The 20,258-nt window shown below is 38.6% G+C and overlaps 1 protein-coding gene across 6 annotated transcripts in view; it reads right to left on the minus strand.

Moving 5' to 3' along the window:
- The window catches only part of DENND4C (DENN domain containing 4C), a 117,308-nt gene that overhangs the window by 52,610 nt on the left and 44,440 nt on the right, over window positions 1-20,258 (minus strand). For all 6 annotated transcript variants that reach the window (XM_034774577.1, XM_034774574.1, XM_034774573.1 and 3 more), the window contains exons 3-10: window positions 12,643-12,895; window positions 11,355-11,424; window positions 9,017-9,186; window positions 7,382-7,623; window positions 4,384-4,450; window positions 3,673-3,731; window positions 2,037-2,181; window positions 384-559 (exon numbers count right to left, since the gene is read on the minus strand). In XM_034774577.1, the coding sequence (XP_034630468.1) occupies window positions 384-559; window positions 2,037-2,181; window positions 3,673-3,731; window positions 4,384-4,450; window positions 7,382-7,623; window positions 9,017-9,186; window positions 11,355-11,424; window positions 12,643-12,895 (1,182 nt within the window). The remainder of the gene's footprint in view (window positions 1-383; window positions 560-2,036; window positions 2,182-3,672; window positions 3,732-4,383; window positions 4,451-7,381; window positions 7,624-9,016; window positions 9,187-11,354; window positions 11,425-12,642; window positions 12,896-20,258) is intronic.

A 20,258-nucleotide genomic window follows, 5' to 3' on the forward strand; every position in this document is an offset into this window, starting at 1 on the left:
CCGATTTGGTACATTTTGGTTTGCTATGAAGCATTAACAGCAGCAGAGAGAGAAAGGCTGATGGAACATTCTTCTATACCAGGGGTTCTCAAACTGGGGGTCAGGACCCTTCAAGGGGTCGCGAGGCTATTACATGGGGGGGTCGCAAGCAGTCAGCCTCCATCCCAAACCCCGCTTTGCCTCCAGCATTTATAATGGTGTTAAATATCAATTAAAAACACTTTAATGTAAGGGGAGGTTGCACTCAGAGGCTTGCTATGTGAAAGGGGTCACCAGTACAAAAAAGTTTGAGAACCCCTGTACACATATCTGCTTATTGGTTACTTTAGGGATTTCTGGATCTCTATATAAAAATCAGTAGAAGTTTAAATCAAAAAACTTACAGGTATACCATGTTTGTGTCTAAGTCAATGCAAACAACATCCTGTGGTGGATCATACAGATCAAAGTATCGTGAATCAACTCCAACTATAAATGGAACAGGAGCACTGAGCACTGCTGCCAGAGACAAAGGACACAGCGGGATGTATGGACACTGCCACTGAAATGGAAATATCATCTGAAGGAAAAATGAAATTAAACCCATGTATTAAACAGGACAACACAGATATCGTACAATAAAAAACAAGTGAAGTTGGTGAATACAGGTAACAAACAAAACTACTAAGAGCTGTGTTACAGTCACCAACTCAAGCCACTGTCAAGGTTGCCTCACAGGTTCTTCAGTGCACTTTTTAAAGGGCTGCACAACAAACTATAGCAATTCTAATAGTTATAACCATTAAAACTGAGACCTAATCATAATGGACATTCACAAAATGCCACTGCTGTAAAACAGCTATTTAGGGCAATCACACATTAATTTACAGTCAAATATTAAATATATTAGCCACTCCTGAAGGCATCAGAAAAATTCATTGAGGAAGCAGGAATTTCATGGATTTCTGCTGTAGTTCCTTCACCAACTGTGCTTGCAATATCCTCACCTGATACGTCCACATTTAATTTGCTTTGCACTGGAAGTGAAAATGCACTTGAAAAATATATTGTTAACCTGATTTAACCTAATCTGCAAACATTTTACTAAAAGTTAAAAAAAAAAAAAATGTTGATTAGACCCCCCACCCCCCAAAGGAAAAATATAGCTGCACTGAAGTGTGAACAATATGGCATTAACAAAAGATTTCAGAAACCAAAGAAGATCTGAGCTTCAAACTTTGCTATTCCCCCACCAAAGAGAGAGATGATGTTCATGATAAGTACAGGAGTCAAGAGAACTGTAAAGCTAAAGAGAGGTTCAGAGTAGAAGGTTTCTTCTCAAGTTTTAGGCTGAAGTTTCTTGCAATTAATTTTGGTTCAGAAAAGGGACTATTTATTTCAACAAGAGTTGATTGAGCCATGTGAGTTTATGCAAATGTTTTTGTGTCATTCTAATAACTCAAGTGTTTTGTTTTTTTTTAAACCACACACTTTCCATTAATTTAACCCACAAAGAGACCATTATTATTGGCATAGAAACAGACATCTGGTTCAAAAGTACATCTCCAGTGTCTCCTGAGGCATTTGAATTTGGATGTACAGATCTCTAGAGAGTTTGTAAGAGTTAAGTCCCAACTCCCAGGTACCTTCCTTGTGTCCAAAGATTTCCTATGGTACCGCTTCTTAAGGACACACGGACCCTTCTCTAGGACCTCTGACCTGTTATTTGTGGTCTCTGACTTCTCAAGAAGTCAGCATTCCATTACCTTGGAAAGCATCAACCATTAAATACCCCAAAAGCAATTGTCAAGGACTGCAAAAGAGTCAGCAACTTAAATAAAACAAATAACAGTGGCATTTAATATAAACACAGTAACACAAAAAGATTTTTATCACAGTTTGGCTGAGACTAGGCATGAGCATTTTCAAGCCAAAAGGAGGGGGTTTGGGGTCAACTCTAGAAGGTGATGAAAAAGTGAAATCATAATGAAAAATTACACTGTGGAGTCAGCAATGACTTCATTTGTTCACTACTGTACAGAACATCCTGTACTTACAGCGACTACAGCTTCAGCTACTCCAGTCAGTACAGCTGGTCTCAGAGAGTGCAGCAGGATCTTGCCTTCTAGCAATACAAAGAGTAACAAAGTAGCACAGTTTTCTGGTCCAAGATTCATCAGCAAAGTACTGAAGTTTGCTCCACTAGGAAGAGAAGAGAAGATTACTTGGATCCAAACAGTAGTGTTCAACATACAGCTAAAGATATAATAATTGCTACAGCAACAGCAATCAAAACGCTGGGCATTTACTGGGAACTATGACTGGCTGAGAGGAGTTGTTGGCTTCAATTCATGTCATTATGAATAGCTAGTCAATAACCACCACCTCAATACGGGATTTTCACTATTGCAAACAGAAACTAAATCCAAGGGAACCTCTTTAAAATAGCTTCAGTAAATTGTTCTTTGTTATGTTTATGAGTTTCCTGTTACGTGCATGAGCAGCCATCAGCCGAACTTGCTATGAAATAAAATAGGCATTATGAAAGGAAGGCCTGTTTGGCTAGTGAATGTTCCAGCTATGCAGATATCTGGCATCACTATTTAGGATGGAATAATTCAATCAGTTCATCAAAAAACTATACCCATTCATTCCAGGGGTCTAACATCACAAGTTCTAATTGCAGCTGGGTCAACTCAATCCTTCATATTTCTGAGATAGATACAAGTTTAATTCCATGCAGTTTAGTTTGTGTGCGTGATGTGTGGACATTAAAGATTCTTGACACTTCATACAAAAGAGGTGGGGTTTACTCTCCTGTCCTGGAGGGAGAGTCTCTCTTTATGCACCACGTCACTGTGCAGTTTGCTGACTGGCTGCTATTCTCCACTATTAAGGTGGATACATTCCAAAGGTGCTCGACACATGTCATTTGCAAATAACTCTTTGGGATCCTCCAGCATATGAGGTACAATATAAAAACAAAAGTTTCCAGAGAAAATATTTGTTTTCCAGTCTGAACAAAGGTTGATTGAAGTGTTAAAACTAAAAAGGAAATTTGTAAATATAAATATGTATACTACAAATTTAAACTGTGTGTACAGGGCTCCAGAAAAGAGAAGGCTTCAGACTGCTTTTGCAGAGAACATGCCAGCCTCTATGACTATACAAATACATCTTTAGACTCCTTCCAATGTGCTTGCACATGTATACACACTACTTGATTGTGGCCATCAGCATTGTACTTTCCCCCGTGGATTAGAAGGGTGGGAAAAGGATGTAAAACAACAAATAATCTCTATTGCAAAAGCAAAATACGGAGATCATGACATATAACTCAGTTACCAAAATATCAACTATTTAAAAAAATAATCACTCTGAGCTAGCAATCTCTGCTCAAAAGAGATCCTACACTGAGCCAGCAAGCAATCATCTGCTGTTCATATATAGTAAGTATTCAAGCCTTATTACTCCCTCATACGTGATGGGGTTTGGACACTACTTTTCCACACAAACTGCATTATAAATATGCAGTATACATATATTTGATCTTTTACAATTATCTGAAATTTCAATTATATTATGGTAAAGTTTTACTTTCTCTCATGCTTCATCCCCGGCCCATTTAAAAAAAAAAAAAAAAAAAAACCCTCATCAATAAGCCGTATAGAATTTAAACATTGTTAGTGTTACCTGAGTGGCAAGGGTGTAGAAACTGGTTGAGACAATATTAATGCATCATGGGCAGAAAGCTGAAAAAGGTGAAAACATTAAATGGATTTATGTGGCAATTCAAGACAGTACAATATTCCAATCAAAGTTTACGACAGAATATTCTGATGGCACAGCAACCACACTAAAGGCAGAATGTCACAATGCTATGCAGAGAGATATTATCAGAGATAACCCTTGAAACTTCTTGACCCAGTGAACAGAAGACCCAGAGTAATCACTGAGACAACTCACAGAAGTTACAAGGAGCAGTCTGTGACATAGCACTGAACATTCAACCACTGCCTGGTGATTAACAGAGTGGCACTACAGATACTTCAAGAGGGGTGGCTCATCTAAGAGACTTCCGGGTGGGTGGGTACAGTAGAAAGAAGAAATATGGTACAGTAAAGGGTGCCTACAAAATAAAGAGGTAAGTAATGGAAATTTGAGGAACCAGAAGAACATTCTACTGCCAGTTTCATGATTGTAAATCTGTAAGAGCTCCTCTGGACTTTCAAGTGTACTACTCCAAATTTACAGAGCTGTAAGAGAGGAGCATTTGGCTCCTTGTGTAAAGAGTAGGTCTAAGGCTGAGGACAGAAGCCCAAAGGAAGAACCCACACTTTCAGTGCCTGGGAGAAGGGCCACCCCATCTTTATAACCAGAAAAAGTAGTAGATATTTTGGTTACCTGTACAAGGATTCTTGGTCTTTGAGGTGAAGGGAAAGGTATATTGTGCATGAAATGGGATATGTGCCTGAAAAGAATATTTAAATAAATAAATAGTTTTCAATTCAGCAAATTCAGTTTTAAGTATAGCAGACAGCCTTTCATCGGGTTTGCTTTTACATATTTTCTTTTTTTTCCCTCTTTAACTCCTTTAAAGCAGTCCAGAGGAAGGTTTGCAAAGTCACTTACACACTTAACTGCTGTAGGACAACAGGGAAGAGATTCCTCAAGTGTCCTACAGCAAGAGGAAACTGCATTTAACTATAATATTGTGTCAAGCATCAATTATTCAGCATGAGACAACAGATGAAAGGTACACATTTTAAAATTCAAAGTTAAGATGCCATTTTAAAAATAAATGTGTTAAAAACCCACTTACCATGCCTACAAAATGCATTCTGATTATTAAATACCACATACTCAGGTTGTGTATGTTTAGAACCTATGGCAAATGTAGGTTTTATTGGGGTTTTTTATTGCAGTGAATATTTTTCCAAATAAACAACACTAAGCAGAGGTAAAAAAGAGTATACTGCACACTATTTGCAAACAGGTACATTTAATCTGGGGATTAAATGACATGGCATTGTCCCTCCAAACACAACCTCCCACCCCCTCAAAAAAATTATGAAAAATGGACCACTACCATCACTTTATTCTATCCATACTCTAACAACAGCAGGGCATTTCTCATTGCCTGCTAGCTCACTTAGAACAGTGAGTTTTGTCATGCTTCACACCTATGTGCCTCAACCTTTCATAGGTGTGACTTCGAAGAGGGAGAGTGTTTCCTTGCCAAATTCTTGGCTTCTCCCTGATCAAACTTTTTAACATTTCACTCATCCCTGTGACATGCAGCCAACAAGGGGGTCAATTAGCACTAACTGTGGCAGTTTAATTATTTTGACACTTGTCCACTAGGAACTGGACACAGACCATCCCACTCTTATCAAACACTGTAGTATGGTTAATAGCTGTAAAACAGTGGTAACACTTGGTCATTACAGACCCTGGGCTGGATTCGAACTGACAGTCTAGAAGTCAAAAGCTCTATATTTCATTGATTAATGTAGCTTCCCCAATATTTTATTTAAATAAGTGGAACACTGGTAAAGTTATTCTCACCTCCCTCACAGCCTAGTCTGAGATGAATTTTGGGGTGTGGAGTGGGAAGGGGTTGTCAGTGTCATTAACTAATCTCGATGGACGTTGATCCTACGTTTAATCCAAACTAACTTCATGGCTAATAGTCAGTAATACTCTATTCTCAATTAAAATTAAGTCATCTGAGATCTTTTCATTGGTTTTGGTTAGGTCAGGAGATTACTGAGAAGACTGATACAGTATGATATTCTCTGATCTCAAGCCACTGTAAAAACCCATCTTTGGAAAAATCCCCAGGGAACTGAGGACTATCAACTTAAGGTCATCTGCACTTATTTTTGTTTATATCTTCTGAGACATTATTACACAACACAGAACTATAAATAAATAAATAAAAGCTCCAACAGCTTATAGTTTTCAAAGATACAAAATCTTAAATTGCTACTTTTAATATTGTAGGTGGTATTTTAATCTAGCTACATTACTAATTCAATTACCATTTTAGCAGTGTACACCATACCTTAACAGATAGAAATGATGGTTTAAGCTACAGTTTATGTTTCAAGCATTTTTAGGCTGTAATTGTACAGCAAAGTTACTCTAAAACGTGTCTTAAAAGGAGAGATGGGTTAGTTATTAGCCCAGCCTTAAAAAAACATAATAGCCCATCCCGAAACATAATAGCATATTATTCAGATTAGTGATTATGGAATAACCAAGAACTAGTAAATCTCCAGTCTCAGTCTGGTAAATTGGAGGTTAGGAGGCACAGAGAAGAGTTTCACTGATGACAGGAATCAAATATGAGTGCTGATCTACAGGTCAGATTCATCCAAATGTATCTTCCCATTAATAGGATTACAGTCTCCTCTGTACTCAGTTAACATACACAGTTGTCTAATACGGTCTTCACTACTTGCAATGGGTTGTACAGAGATCATTTAGTTAAGATTCATAAAAATGCTCCAAAGGCCTCCTTATCCATACATAAATTGCTACAAAAATATCTCCTTTCACACATTCTTAGCGTGTAAAGAAAGTAAGTATTAGCAGCTCTGGCACCTCAAGGGAACAGTGGGAGACACAGAAGATACCACCAAGCGGCATATTGACTTTTAGATGTCCTTTCCAAAACCAAAAAAACAAACAAAAAAAGGGGGCTGGGGGGGAAGTGCACCAAAGTCTACACTGGATCTTTTGATGAAATGTAACCAATAAAACCAATGAAATGGTCTCCCTAAAAGTGTCATTTCTTGAAGTGTGCCATTTCTGTAAGTATCAATATTTCCAGCACATATGCCACTTTTTTCAAGTGTTGTGAATTAGTTTGTTAGGCATATGATGGGAGCCATGAAATCTTGTTCCTTATAGAGATGGTCATGACCACTCTACATTAATTGCTGATTTTAAAAATAGCCTAAATATGCATCTTCTTTAAATATCCTTGGGGTTCCCTGTTTATACCCTCAGTGACTTCATACCAAATCAATTCATTTTAAAAGAACAGATTTATTTTTCTAAATCGCAGTGCTGCAAATCTAAAGTGAGGATCTAAAAATGTAGCTTTTTTTGCCTCTTCTGTCACCAGTAAGAGAACATGAAGACAGAACATTAATAAATGAAGCAGGAAAATATCCACTCCACTCCTCATAGCCATATTGGCTCTACAGTAGTGCTAACAGTAGGAACAAGTAATTTTTGTCAATTCAGTAGAAGCCATATAGTACAGTCAAGAGTACAGAACAAATACACCAAGTAAGAAAGTGCCATTTACATATGGTCATCTCACTTTTTGAGCTACATCTACATTTAAGTGCCTTGAAACATTAATTTATTTGGAAGATGGCAAACATACTTTTCAATTGGAAGAGGATGAGGCCCAGAGACAGAGAGCTTGTAGATGAACATAAGAAATTTTCGAAAGGCTTCGAAGAAAGGCCAGTGAGAGAGAAGGCAGATGCACGTGTTGGAATTGATGGATTTGGAAGTAACCACTTTTCTCTCCACAGCTGTCAGGAGACCCAGCTGCATACATTGTTTTTCTGTTAGCAGCTCCCGGGAATAAGGCTCATAAAATTGAATAGCAGCACCATACACCTGAAGGATAAACAAAACAAAAAACAAACAAACCCACAAACAAGCAAATGGTTATGCCCAACATTAAACAGAAAGTTGGGTTTAATTTCTTTAAAGTACTTCATTCTTTTTGCTATGTGTTTGTACAATGGGGCTCTAGTCCATAAGTACCACAAAAGGGGCCATAGTCCATGGCTGGGGATCCTAGACAATACACACACACACACAGAGAGAAATATTTGGTTCTATATTAAAGCATCCTTATGAATATAGAAATATGAACTTTTAAGTTTAATATTTCTCTGGTCTCTCCCGCTGCCCCCCAAAAAGTTTACATATAAGAAACTAACAACATCCAGAAGGAACCCAGAGCTTCTATGCTATGAAATAGCACCTTCTACACAACCCAAACCAATTTAGAAAACTGTTCTGTTTATGAACATTTCCATGTGGTGGTTGCACTACACATAAAACCACACAGGAGCTTGATGTTTAGAACCCATTTTACATAGACTTTTGACAGAAGAGTAACTTTTCCTAACACTCCCAATCTTGCCTGCCGAAGTTTCATGTTAATTGAAATATACTGGAAAACTGATAATGCAAGATCAATAACTGATATCCTAAAATAGGTTCCTTATAAAGAAAAAAGATTAATACAGGTTTCACTTGTCCTTTGGTCAACAAGGATTACTAGAGTGGAGAAATGGTTTGGGGCTTCTTGGATGACCATGGAGCAATATTAGAGCCAGGTACTGTGGGATGAGATCAACAGAAACTAAACCTAAATATTATTATAAATGAGGCAACTGAAGATCCCCTTTTCAGTTGAACATCTTTTCTAGGGATGGATTAAAACTTCTTTTGCCCACATGGAGTGAGAGTTTGGATTTCTTGATCCACCCAGGTCCTGCAATTTTAGTTCTATGGAACCATAACTGTATGCTTCATTCCCATGGGACTAAACACCACAAAAAACTCTTCATATTATTTCCTTCCTGCCTGCCTGTTCCTTGCCTTCCTATAGGCTCAGCCACCTCAAGCTCTGCATAGGCAGTATCACACCAGTGTTCATTTTGGAGCTGGTTTCCTACATGCTTTTTTGTGTATTTTGGACATATTTCAGAATTCCCCCCAAAGTTTCTAGAAGCAAGACTAATTACTCAAAGGGAAAGGAGATTATTTTAGCTACAGTCAGTCACAAGTGAGCAGGAGGATTTGTATTTCCTCTTTCCACAATAAATCCAAAGGGCATAGGTGACAGACATTCAGTAGGATAACTGAAATTTCTCAAATACTGAAGCAGCCATGTATATTTTCTCTCAATACCAATTGAATTCTATCTTTGGATAAGTCCGGATATCAACCATTAAAAAAACAACAACAAATAAACCAACACAATACTCAATCATACCTTTTCTGCAGAAGAACCAGTCAGGACAAATGTTGAAAACACTGGTAATGGGTATTTGGTTTGAGGATCCCAGCATTCAATAGTGGCTCCCATAGGAAGGCAGAAAAGAGGTACAGATTCTGACAATGGGAATGACTCATAATCATCCTCTGGATATCTGAAAATTAAGCCTTTTTGGGAAAAAAGAAAGAAAGATTGGCAAGTGCATTTTCAATGCTCTGCAAGCCTTGAACAAAACAACAGCAGTATAGCTGTAGAAAACATACATTAAGATCTACTGCTAACCAGACATCACAGCTGCTTATATAACCTTAAGTGGGGCGGGGGAGAATTCCTGTTAAAACTGCACGAGACTAAACAATCTAATATGGATTTCAAACATCCATGTATGTTTAAAACTCACTTTTTGTAACAGTTCAAACAATTCCAAATTGTAAACTTTGATAACCGAATATCTGGCATTAAACTACATAGGAGCTGCTTAAAACTTATTCTACACTAGCAATGCCTTGCTGAGCAGAATTAACGTTCCATTGAATAGAAACATGAACTCACTGACAGGCTGTCTACTTTAAAACTTAAATTACCAAATTAACATAAATTAATTTAACTGCTAGTACAGATGCATGACCACTGAACACCTTTTGGGCAGTATTTCTGGCTGACAGATACTCCTGAATTCCTAGAAACACTGCACAGAAGTATCAGCATACCAATGTCACTTATCTTGGTTATTATATAGCACCATCCACCCTAGTATCTATGGTTTACAACTCCACTCAGGAAATAAATGTTAGCAATTTATTCCATTCAATGGGCAAAGGAAGAGGCTTGTCTCTAGACTTCTGATGTCTTATGCTCCATAAGCCCAACTGGGAAGGTCTCTTTTTTTAAAAACTAATGCTACTTCCACTATTTTAGTGTAAATTCACAGAAAGGTTTACACGTAGAGATTTTCCAGCCAGTTCTTGGTTGGGACATTCCTCAGCCCCTCTCCTTCACTTAAAATAGGTGAACAGATTGCAAAAGAGGACAGAAGAAATGCACCTAGCTTCCATGGTATATGCAAAATGCTCTGATGGTTGTGAGGAACACACAAATAAAAACAAAAGATTGTCTGGAACCTCCAACCATTTCTTACTCCCCACCATCCCCAAAAATACAAACAACAAAATAAAGAGAAGCTTTTTGCTCACTAAAAGCAAATATAAATATTTGCTAAACTGAGTTAAGGATACCTGGCTGCAGAGTCTGCCAAGGCAAGCCATAAAAATAAAGGAAACAAGCAGCAAAGTCAGTACAGAACACAGCCAATTGCTTGCAATAGCGGTAGTCATTTGGTAGCGTATTACACCTGATCTCCTCAGACTGAACTGGCTTCCAATTTCCTTCCAAGTGCAATTAAAAGTTAAGAACTGTTAAGTGTTAAGGCATCTCACAAGGCACCCAGACACATGGCAATAATTCAATGCCTCTCCACAGCCCTGCTAAAATATAACTTATCCGGGTAGTCTGCTGGGATTCCCTTGCAGTTTCTTCACCTGACTAGACAACGAATAACAAGCAGCCAATGTAGTTAACCCTCTACTCTCACTGCTCCTCCTGTTAAATCCAAGCCAGTTGGGAGGTGGCTATTCCAGGCTTCCGCCATGATTTTTTTAAACCCCTCCTCAACAATCAACACTCCCAGCTATGCCCCCCGCTCAAACTACCCTAGGGCCCCCCTTCAACTTCCCAAACACCACCTCTCCCTGGCAGTCTCAATCTCCATCATCCTGGCTCCTACAAACCTGCTACTGAAGGGTGCACAGGACTAGGCTCCTGCCTCATTTCCATCTGCTCTCAGCATGCAAGTACTTGTTCTCAATGGTGAGAAACATCACACATGTTGCTGCATAAGCCTGGGCAGTTATGAAGTTGTGTTTGCTCTCTACAGGCCTTTCATCATTTAATTCCTCTCCGTCTACACACTACATCTCAGATGCATCTGCTGGCAGTCACTAGATTTGACCAACAGGGAGCTAAAGGGAGGACCTTCTCAGTGGTGGGCCCTGAACTCTAATCTTAGCTTGTTTAACAAAGGCCAAGTTGATCTACCTTTAGAGCTAGGTACAAGCTTTATATGTTTGCTCAGGATTTTGCCGGAGAAGTGGGATGAGCTGAGGAAAAGGATTATAGGAATTCATTTTGGTTGACATTTGTCAATGGTTGTTATATATTGGATCTCTACCCTGAGAGCAAAGTTAATAAGTCGAAAGAATAATTTAAAATAAAGTTAGGCAGGATACTTATGTACTTCTGCTAATATATTTAGGTGCTCTTATTTGCAAAAACTTACCAGCTTTATATGCTATTGAGTTAGAAGCCGGCATAGACTTCTTATAACAGAGGTACACACTGGACCCCCACTGTAAGACACAAAATTAAGTCTCATCAAAACCCACAGAGACAGCATCTGAATGGAGCAGTACAGGTTAAGTGTTTGAACCTATTTACAGTTATACCCAAAGCAGAGACATTTAAATAAAAAATGTTAGAGGAAACGTTGGTGTTCATCAGCCCAACAAGTAACACATCAGGAAATTCAGAGTTAATACTGTGCCCTTTATCAAAGGTCATAAGTAAAAAGACACCTACTGTTCTGTGGCCAACAAACAATGAAACAAGTACAGGTGAAATAAAGCAACTGCAGCTTTCACTCTGCATTTCCTTCCTTTTGTCATTCAAGTCAGACCCTTAGAGGGACATCATAAGCTTTTACAGAATTTGAGACCAATGGAAATATTTCCACAGTGTTTGGTTTGTTTTTTGGGGCTTGGGGTATGACAATGTATACAAGTGTTTTTAAAACAGATTTCCCTGCAGTGTTGGAAAACTAAAAGAGTGCTGCATTAAGGCCATGTCTAAACTATTGGCACTACAGAAGCACAGCTGCAGCACACTGCTGTAGCATAGGCATTTCTGAAAAGGGTTTCTCCATCAATGTGGTAATTCACCTCCCTGAGCAGCCATAGCTAGGTTGCGTTGACCTAGCCAGATCTACACCCAGGGGTTGGGCAGCTTAACTACGATTCTCAGGAGTTTTTCACACTGCAAGTGACATAGCTAGGTCGATCTAAATTTTAAGTGTACTCTACAGCTCAGAAACTGAAGGCAAAGCAGACTATAAACAAAAGTAAAACTAATTTCATTGATGTACTGTCCAATGGAAAGTCCAAGCAAGGAATATAAGCAATGAACTGGATTCTCTGACTTTTAAATAAAAAAGTGTTATCAGTATCAGAGGTAAAGAAATGTGTTTACAGTGTTTTTTGTACTGGCCCCTAACTAGCACTAAGGAGGTTTGTTTTTTCCCTTTCCCTTTTAAAGGGGAATGGTGTTTCAACATGCAAATTGAGAAAATCACTAGTTAGTTAACGGAAATAATCCTGGCAGAAGCTTCCAGGGAAAAACTGAAACAACAAGAACTCAAAACTAACATGACATAAGTCAGACTGAGAATGAAAATATATTCACAGTAGAAGACACACATTAATAACAGCATTAAAGAGAGTCCAAAAGCCTTCCTGTTTTGTCCCTTTTTGTTTTAGAAAGGCCTAAAGTTTTAAAACAACATTTATTCTCACCATGCCACAATTTAAGTTCTTATCAACTTTGCAGAACGTATGGGGAGGCGTTTCTCCTTTGCTGGTAACAATAACACAGATATCTGTTACAGCCAAGGAATTCTGAGGCCGTACTGGAGGAGCCCTTCGATAGGTAATAAAGATTCGTTGGGAAGTAGCTGAACTGTTGTTAACATTGGCACAACGACCGTAGGGAGTAGCTTGGATCACCTCACAGCCTAAAATTACACGTTCCTTCCCTTCATATAGAACTCTGCAGATGAAGGAAACAAATAGAAAGATACAAACATTACACACAGATACATCATGTTATTTGTGCAGATACATGCATGCTGTCTTTCTAGGACTGCAATTAGCTTTGCACACCAATAGTAAATAACTGATGTGTGAGAAGTGTACATTTCACAGTCATCTTAACCATAGTCTCACAATAGCAAGAGGTGTAAGGTATGTGAAAATACACACTAGGCAACTGGCCTAAGCAGAGAAACTTTTAAAAAGGGGACTTCAGTGGGAGTGGCAAGTCTTCAGCAGTAGGTGTGTAACTTTCGGATACCAAGTCTGAAAGTTTGGCCCTAAGTAATTAACTAAATGAACAGTGGCGGCGTTGCACTGTTAGCTGTCAAAGGAAGCTTTCACAATGTTTCCTCACACTATATCTAACATGTCTTACGCTAGGAGTTATTCCTTTTCAGAAGTACTAAAATGTTACCAAATTCATTCCAATTATTTTTAAGGGACTATTAGAAAAGACTGAAATTTGCTAGCTTGGTCAGCTTTTAGAGAAGTGGGCCAATCGAAGTTTGGATTCATTGTTTCTCTGGTAATTTTTTTTGTAGGGGTTCTTAATCTCAAACACTAGCCAATTAAAAGGATTATATTTTCTGTTTAGTATGCTGGGAGAACTGCTAACTTCCAGGAGTAGAAAACTCTAAATATACTCAGCATGGAGAACAGTTGCTTGAATATGAACAGTGGCAAGAAAGGCAGAATTCAAACTGTACCAAATCATATTTCTAAAATAGTAATAAAACGTGCAAGTTTTATCTTCCCCCATCCAAAAGAAAGCAATTGTTCTGTCTAATCAGACCTCCACACTACTCATATACGGTATATACTCGTTCATTAGCCCGTTAGTTTATAAGCCGACCCCCCTCCCCAAAATGGATAGGTAAAAATAGCAAAAACTGTATGATCCTTTCATAAGCCGAACCTATATTTCAGGGGTTGGCACATATTGGCTCCTGGCCCATCAGGGTAAGCCGCTAGTGGGCCTGGATGTTTTCTTTACCTGGAGTGTTCACAGGCATGGAGCCCTTCAGCTCCCAGTGGCCACAGTTTGCAGTTCCCAGCCAATGGGAGCTGCAGGAAGTGGGGCCACTTTCCTCAGCTCCCATTGGCTGGGAACGGCAAACTGTGGCCACTAGAAGCTGAGGGTTTCTGTGCCTGCAGATGCTCCAAGTAAACAAAACCCTGATGGGCTGGGAGCCAAAGTTTTCCGACCTCTGCTATATTTTAAAAGTTGGCATCACAAGAAACACTCAAAAATTTTGCTAGAATTATTTTAATGTAATCTAACGAAAAGCCTGTTATAATAACTGAACAAATATGTATTCACCTTCAAAATTACAGTCAATATTTAAAATCAGTAAACGGGTATTTAAAACAAGTAACTTAGAACAATATGAGACTTTAAAAAGTCTTAAAATCCTTCAAAGTCTGAATCAGTCTCTGATTCACCAAACAGTTCATTAAACTCTGCTTCAGTCACAGCTGTACCTGCATTGTCATCGTATATGTGGGCAGGGTTGCCTTCAGACTCCGATTCCTTCTCATCATCAGCCTCTGTTGTGTCATCATCAAATATGGCATCATCTTCTGACCCATCGAGTGCACTGCTGATACAGCATTTCCAAAATGATTTTTCTATAATTTCCGAGGGAATGGACATCCACGCGTTCTTGATCCACTGGGCGACCAGACTGATTTCGGGCTTCATAAGTTTCCCACCTTTTGTCAACTTCACCATGCTTGAGCACATCCTGGTCTCTTATGCCACACTTTTTCCAGCCATTCAATAGTCCCACTTTCATCCATCCATCCCTTTTCATGTGCATGTACAATGACACCAGCAGGAAATTTCATGTTTTTAGGCAAGCTTTTTCTTTTGCAAAATCAACAGGAGGGAGCTTTGATCCATTTGCCAAACACGATAAAACCACTGTAGAATGGATTTTTTCATGGCCAGTGGTTTTAATGAAAACTGTTTTTTCACCAACACCTGTTACTGTTCTGTTAATTGGGAGATCGAATGTCATCGGTGTTTCGTCCATATTTCCTATTTGTGACAGTTCAAATGCGTATCCCTTTCGATATTTTATAATAAACCTTTGGAAAGATTTGATTTTTTCTTCCAGATCTCTCAGTTTTTGCGCTATCTTTGTTCGCTGACAAAGACAGAGACCATGACGGTTCATGAAGCAAGTACAACCACCTGCTGATACGACAAACATTGACGGCTTTACTGACTTGTAGTTGTCGTCTTTTGACATCTGCAGAGCACGCAGATGAATTCCAGTTCTAGTGACAGTGTACCCATTTTTGTCGGCCATTCAACAACCCAATTATTGAGATCTTTCTCCAGCTCAGGAAAAGAAGATGTCTTCATTGGACATTTTTTCTTGCTTCTTGGCATGTCTTTTAGTGTTGTTTTATTTTTTCCCCCATTCTCTTGCTTCTCATTGATACAGAATTCACGAGCAGCGGCACAATTGTTTGCTTCTGCATATTCAACAACTTTAAGTTTGAACGCTGCATGATAAGCGGACTGTTTTCTTTTGATTTCACCGTTAATCTATTTTTATACTAGTATTTAAAATTAACATTATTATAGTTATAGATTTTGTAGGACTTTATATAGCAATGTCACCTGCTTTATCACTGTCAAATTATCATCGTTCTTTGTTTATTTCAAAGCAGCCCTGTAGACTGACGTCTGTGGCAATAACAGGCTATTTAAATTTTATTAGAGATTCCATCGATTCTGCACATTATATATTCATATTGGCTCGAGACTTATGAGGTCCATTGGTAGAAATGCATGAAGAGATCAAATTACACAGTAGCGGACTGACATCAGTGCTATAGTACTATCGTTCATTGTCTTTTTCTGATTGACTTGTAAGGTGAAGCATTTTGTGAAAGGCATGGGGTCAAGTGTCATGCAGATCTGCAGCACTGCTCTTTTAGTATTCCTTTCAAGCCAATCTAGTCCACTAAACAAAGCCTTCGCAACTTTAAAAGGCTGCAGTATTGACATCAATAAATGGATCAGCAAATTTTGGCTCCCGGCCCATCAGGGTAAGCCGCTGGCGAGTCAGGACGTTTTGTTTACCTGGAGCGTCCGCAGGCATAGGTCACCACTTCCCACAGCTGGGAACAGCAAACTGCAGCCACAGGGAGCTGAGGGGCTCCATGCCTGCAGACACTCCAGGTAAACAAAAACGACAATGTATTCGATATTCAATTCAATGATTCCATAGAGTTTAAAATCATCAAATTTTGGTGTAGACCAGTTTATAAGCTGACCCCCGCTCTTTGATGCGTCACTTTTTTACCAAAAATATTCGGCATATGAACAAGCATATACAGTAATAACTTACCACTTTCACACAATTTTCAATATACTAAAATCTTAACATGCCTCTTGTTTCCCTTGACTAAACATACTTAGTTATGCTGACGATTCTCTTTTTCTTGTTGCCAAGAACACTGGCACCTAGCATCTATAATCACATATGTTCTTTTCTGGTAAGTGGATAGAGTACCTGCAATTATAATTGTCACCAAATATCCTGTGCCAATCACTTCTATGACATACCACTAATAAGTCTTAAGAGTATACCAGGCATTTGTGTCCGATTAAAAAAAAAAAACTATTACCTACAGTATTACATTCAAGCAAAAAGATCAATTCAACCGAGAGCATGATATACCTTTCATACTATGTCAGCATGTAGCAGCCTAAACCAGTCAGTTGAGCCACAGAAAACAGTTGCACAGTGGACTTCAAAAAGCAAATTTTAGTCCATTAAAAGGCCTGATCTTGATCCTGCACCACTGAAATGGACACTAATGGACTGACTTAGTGCCCCTTACTATGAGATTATTTCTTTGGGTTGCTACAATAATAATTTTATGTACATAAGGGCGCAGATGGTGCTGAACGCAATATAAAAATGGATATAGAGAGCATGCCGTGTATCATATTACCTTCACTTTTCAAGTAAGTCAAAAGTGAAGTGTTCCTTTTTACCTGGCATGGAAAATTTTAACTGAACAAATTAAGTCCAGCAAAGTTATAAGAAACTGAAAATAGGTCTTATAACGGGAAAAAGTATCAGACTGTTCAAGAGAGTATTTCTAAAATGCACCCTTCACGACATTTTTTATGACAAGATGAAATAAATGTGGGGGGGGGGGAGAAATCAAACTATTCCCAGCAAAATATACAGCATCGCCACCATAATAAAATATTGGTAGTCCCATAATTTTAATATTAGCATAAAATATCTTCTACTTGAGTTTCAGAGAGGTTTCAATTTAAGGCCTATTTATAGTTCACAAGTGTTTAAATTTTTTTATCTGTGAAATTAAACTATTAACTAAAATAAGTTTATTCTTGAAGCATGTTTCCAACTAGACTTCTTTTTATAAAAGGGGATATTGCATCCCTCAATCCCCAGGATAAATTTCATACATTTCCAAGTGCTACCAGAGAGATGCTTAAAGATCCCAGAATTAATTATTTCAAACATTTTTAAGACAGAATGTTTAATCAGCCTCCAAAACTGCCTCATCAGGCTCATAAAAAGGAAATTCACTAGGCTAGCAACATAAAACCAAACCAGTTCCTGGCTTCATACACAGTAATGAAATCCAGAAGCAGACTATTAGAAGAAAGGTGTTTGTAACATTCCAGACCACAGAATCAAAATTTGATCTTTGGGACATGCAACTGTTAACCACAGCACTTCAGGTTTAGGTCACCCTTCAATATGTGAGCAAAGTCCTCTCTCACCAGTGTGTGATAAGTTTGCTTCTATTGAGTTCAGCTTCCACAGAACAAACCCTTTCAGATTTATCAGCAGAGGTGCAGCCCTAATCAGAGCATATAATTTACTCTTGTACAACATTTAGGAGATAGACCTTTCGAAGGATAAGAACTGTTCCCTATTTCAGTGATCTCATACTTTGGACTTGCTCCACCACCTAAATCAACGGGAGGGCTTTCCGTTGACTTCAACAGGATTTAGATCAGGACTTTTACTTGGAATGTAGCCATCCATTTCTTCAGGATAAGTGTCTCCTTCTCAAGTGACTTAGAATGTCTATTCACCAAATTCAGTTCATGTCATAGGCATATATTTGGTCATCAAATCTACTAGATTTAAGACACACGTCACAATGCATCAGTCAACAGCACTTAGAGGAAAAAGTGCTGCTTTCCCACAATCAAGGAAATCTGTAAAAATAATTGATCTAAAAACACTAGGAACAATTTAAAATAATTACATGGACTACTGCACTGTTTTATACCATATTCTAGTACAGTAGACCCAGGGCTCACTCTAGTTTCATTCCTCCTCCTGCTGCTTCAAGCTGGACCTCTGACTCTAATGGTCTTTGTATTAAGCAAGTCTCTGCAGCACAACAACCCTTCCTATCTCTGTTAAAAAGAGTTAGGAAGGCAATTTACAAGTATTAAATAGCAGGAGAAGCCAAAGCTAGCGCAAAAAATGTGGTGGGTCAGAAGATTTAGGAATGCCATTAAGTTTCTACTTATACTAGCATTATTAGATATCAAAAGGCCTAAGTCATTATTTGCCTCATGCAATTATTAATTTTCCCATGTAAAGGGGATTCTGTGAAATGAGCCGTAACGCATTATGGAACACTGCGGGTATTACGAAAGCTCCCAATTAAACTATAGTCCCCTCATTGAGGGGTGGTTTAACTCTGATCTGCTTTGAGATAAAATTTGGTGAAGACAGACTTTTAATCAGTCGATATTTCTGCAGATACCTCTTATTAAAAAAGGTAGACAGTATGAGATGGGTCCAAGACACCGGTTACAAAGTCTCCAAAATTATAAGCAGCTGAAAGTCAACAATACTTTTGGAGGATTATTTGTGAAAAGAGCACTCAAGTGCATGTTTTCTGGGCTACGCAGGACAGGTTACCTTTCCTTATTTGTGCATTTGGAAATACACATGGCAGAGCAGCACTGCTGGCACATGATAGCATATATCACACACCACATAGCAAAAACACTAACCCAGGAACCTATCCTTGCAACAAAGCCCATTGCCAACTCTGTCCACATATCTATTCGAGGGACACCATCATAGGATCTAATCATATCAGCCATGCCATCAGGGGCTCATTCACCTGCACATCTACCAATGTGATATATGCCATGTGCCAGCAATGCCCCTCTGCCATGTACATTGGCCAAACCAGACAGTCTCTACGGAAAAGAATAAATGGACACAAATCAGACGTCAAGAATTATAACATTCAAAAGCCAGTCGGAGAACACTTCAACCTCTCTGGTCACTCAATTACAGACCTAAAAGTCACAATTCTCCAACAAAAACGGACTCCAACAAGAAACTGCAGAACTGGAATTAATTTGCAAATTGGACACCATTAAATTAGGCTTGAATAAAGACTGGGAGCGGATGTCTCACTACACAAAGTAAAAACTATTTCCCCATGCTAATTTTTCCCCCTACTGTTACTCAAAACTTCTTATCAACTGTTTGAAATGGGCCATCCTGATTATCACTACAAAAGTTTTCTCCTACTGATAATAGCCCACCTTAATTGATTAATCTCGTTAGAGTTGGTATAGCAATACCCATTTTTTCATGTTGTGTGTGTGTGTGTGTGTGTGTGTGTGTGTGTGTGTGTGTGTGTGTGAGAGAGACACACACCTTTCTATTGTATTTTCCACTGCATGCATCTGATGAAGTGGGTTTTAGCCCATGAAAGCTTATGCCCAAATAAATTTGTTAGTCTCTAAGGTGTCACAAGTACTCCTCGTTCTTTTTGCTGATACAGACGAACACGGCTACCACTCTACAACCTCATAGGTGATCATAGGACCGTATAGTGATGAGGCCACATAAGTACTTAGATACCAGATAATCCTAAGGACTCTGGTTCAAGCCCTACCAATCATTCTACTCCACCAAGATATTAAAGGTGGTTACTTTCATTATTTGTGTGCACTTATTCCCACATGTTCATTAAGTCTTCTAAAATCACTACCTTCCAGTATAGCGTATAGTATAGTGTTTTCTGTTTCTGGTTTCCTTATGTTGTGAGCTATACATTCACCACTTTCCACAACCTTCCCTCTGGACCGCTCTACAATTCTTATGTCCCAAAATAGAATCTCATGTATCCACTTTTATGTCTCAACTCATCACAATGTAGTCCAATTCTACGTACATCATTACTGATTTAGAAATATTCCACTTGGTCATTTTGACAAATATTATCTAAGAATGTCACTTGTCTCTTGCATTGCATTTCAAAAAGGGAACAAA

Source organism: Trachemys scripta, chromosome 6 (genome assembly GCF_013100865.1).
Source record: "Trachemys scripta elegans isolate TJP31775 chromosome 6, CAS_Tse_1.0, whole genome shotgun sequence".
Lineage (NCBI taxonomy): Eukaryota > Metazoa > Chordata > Testudines > Emydidae > Trachemys > Trachemys scripta.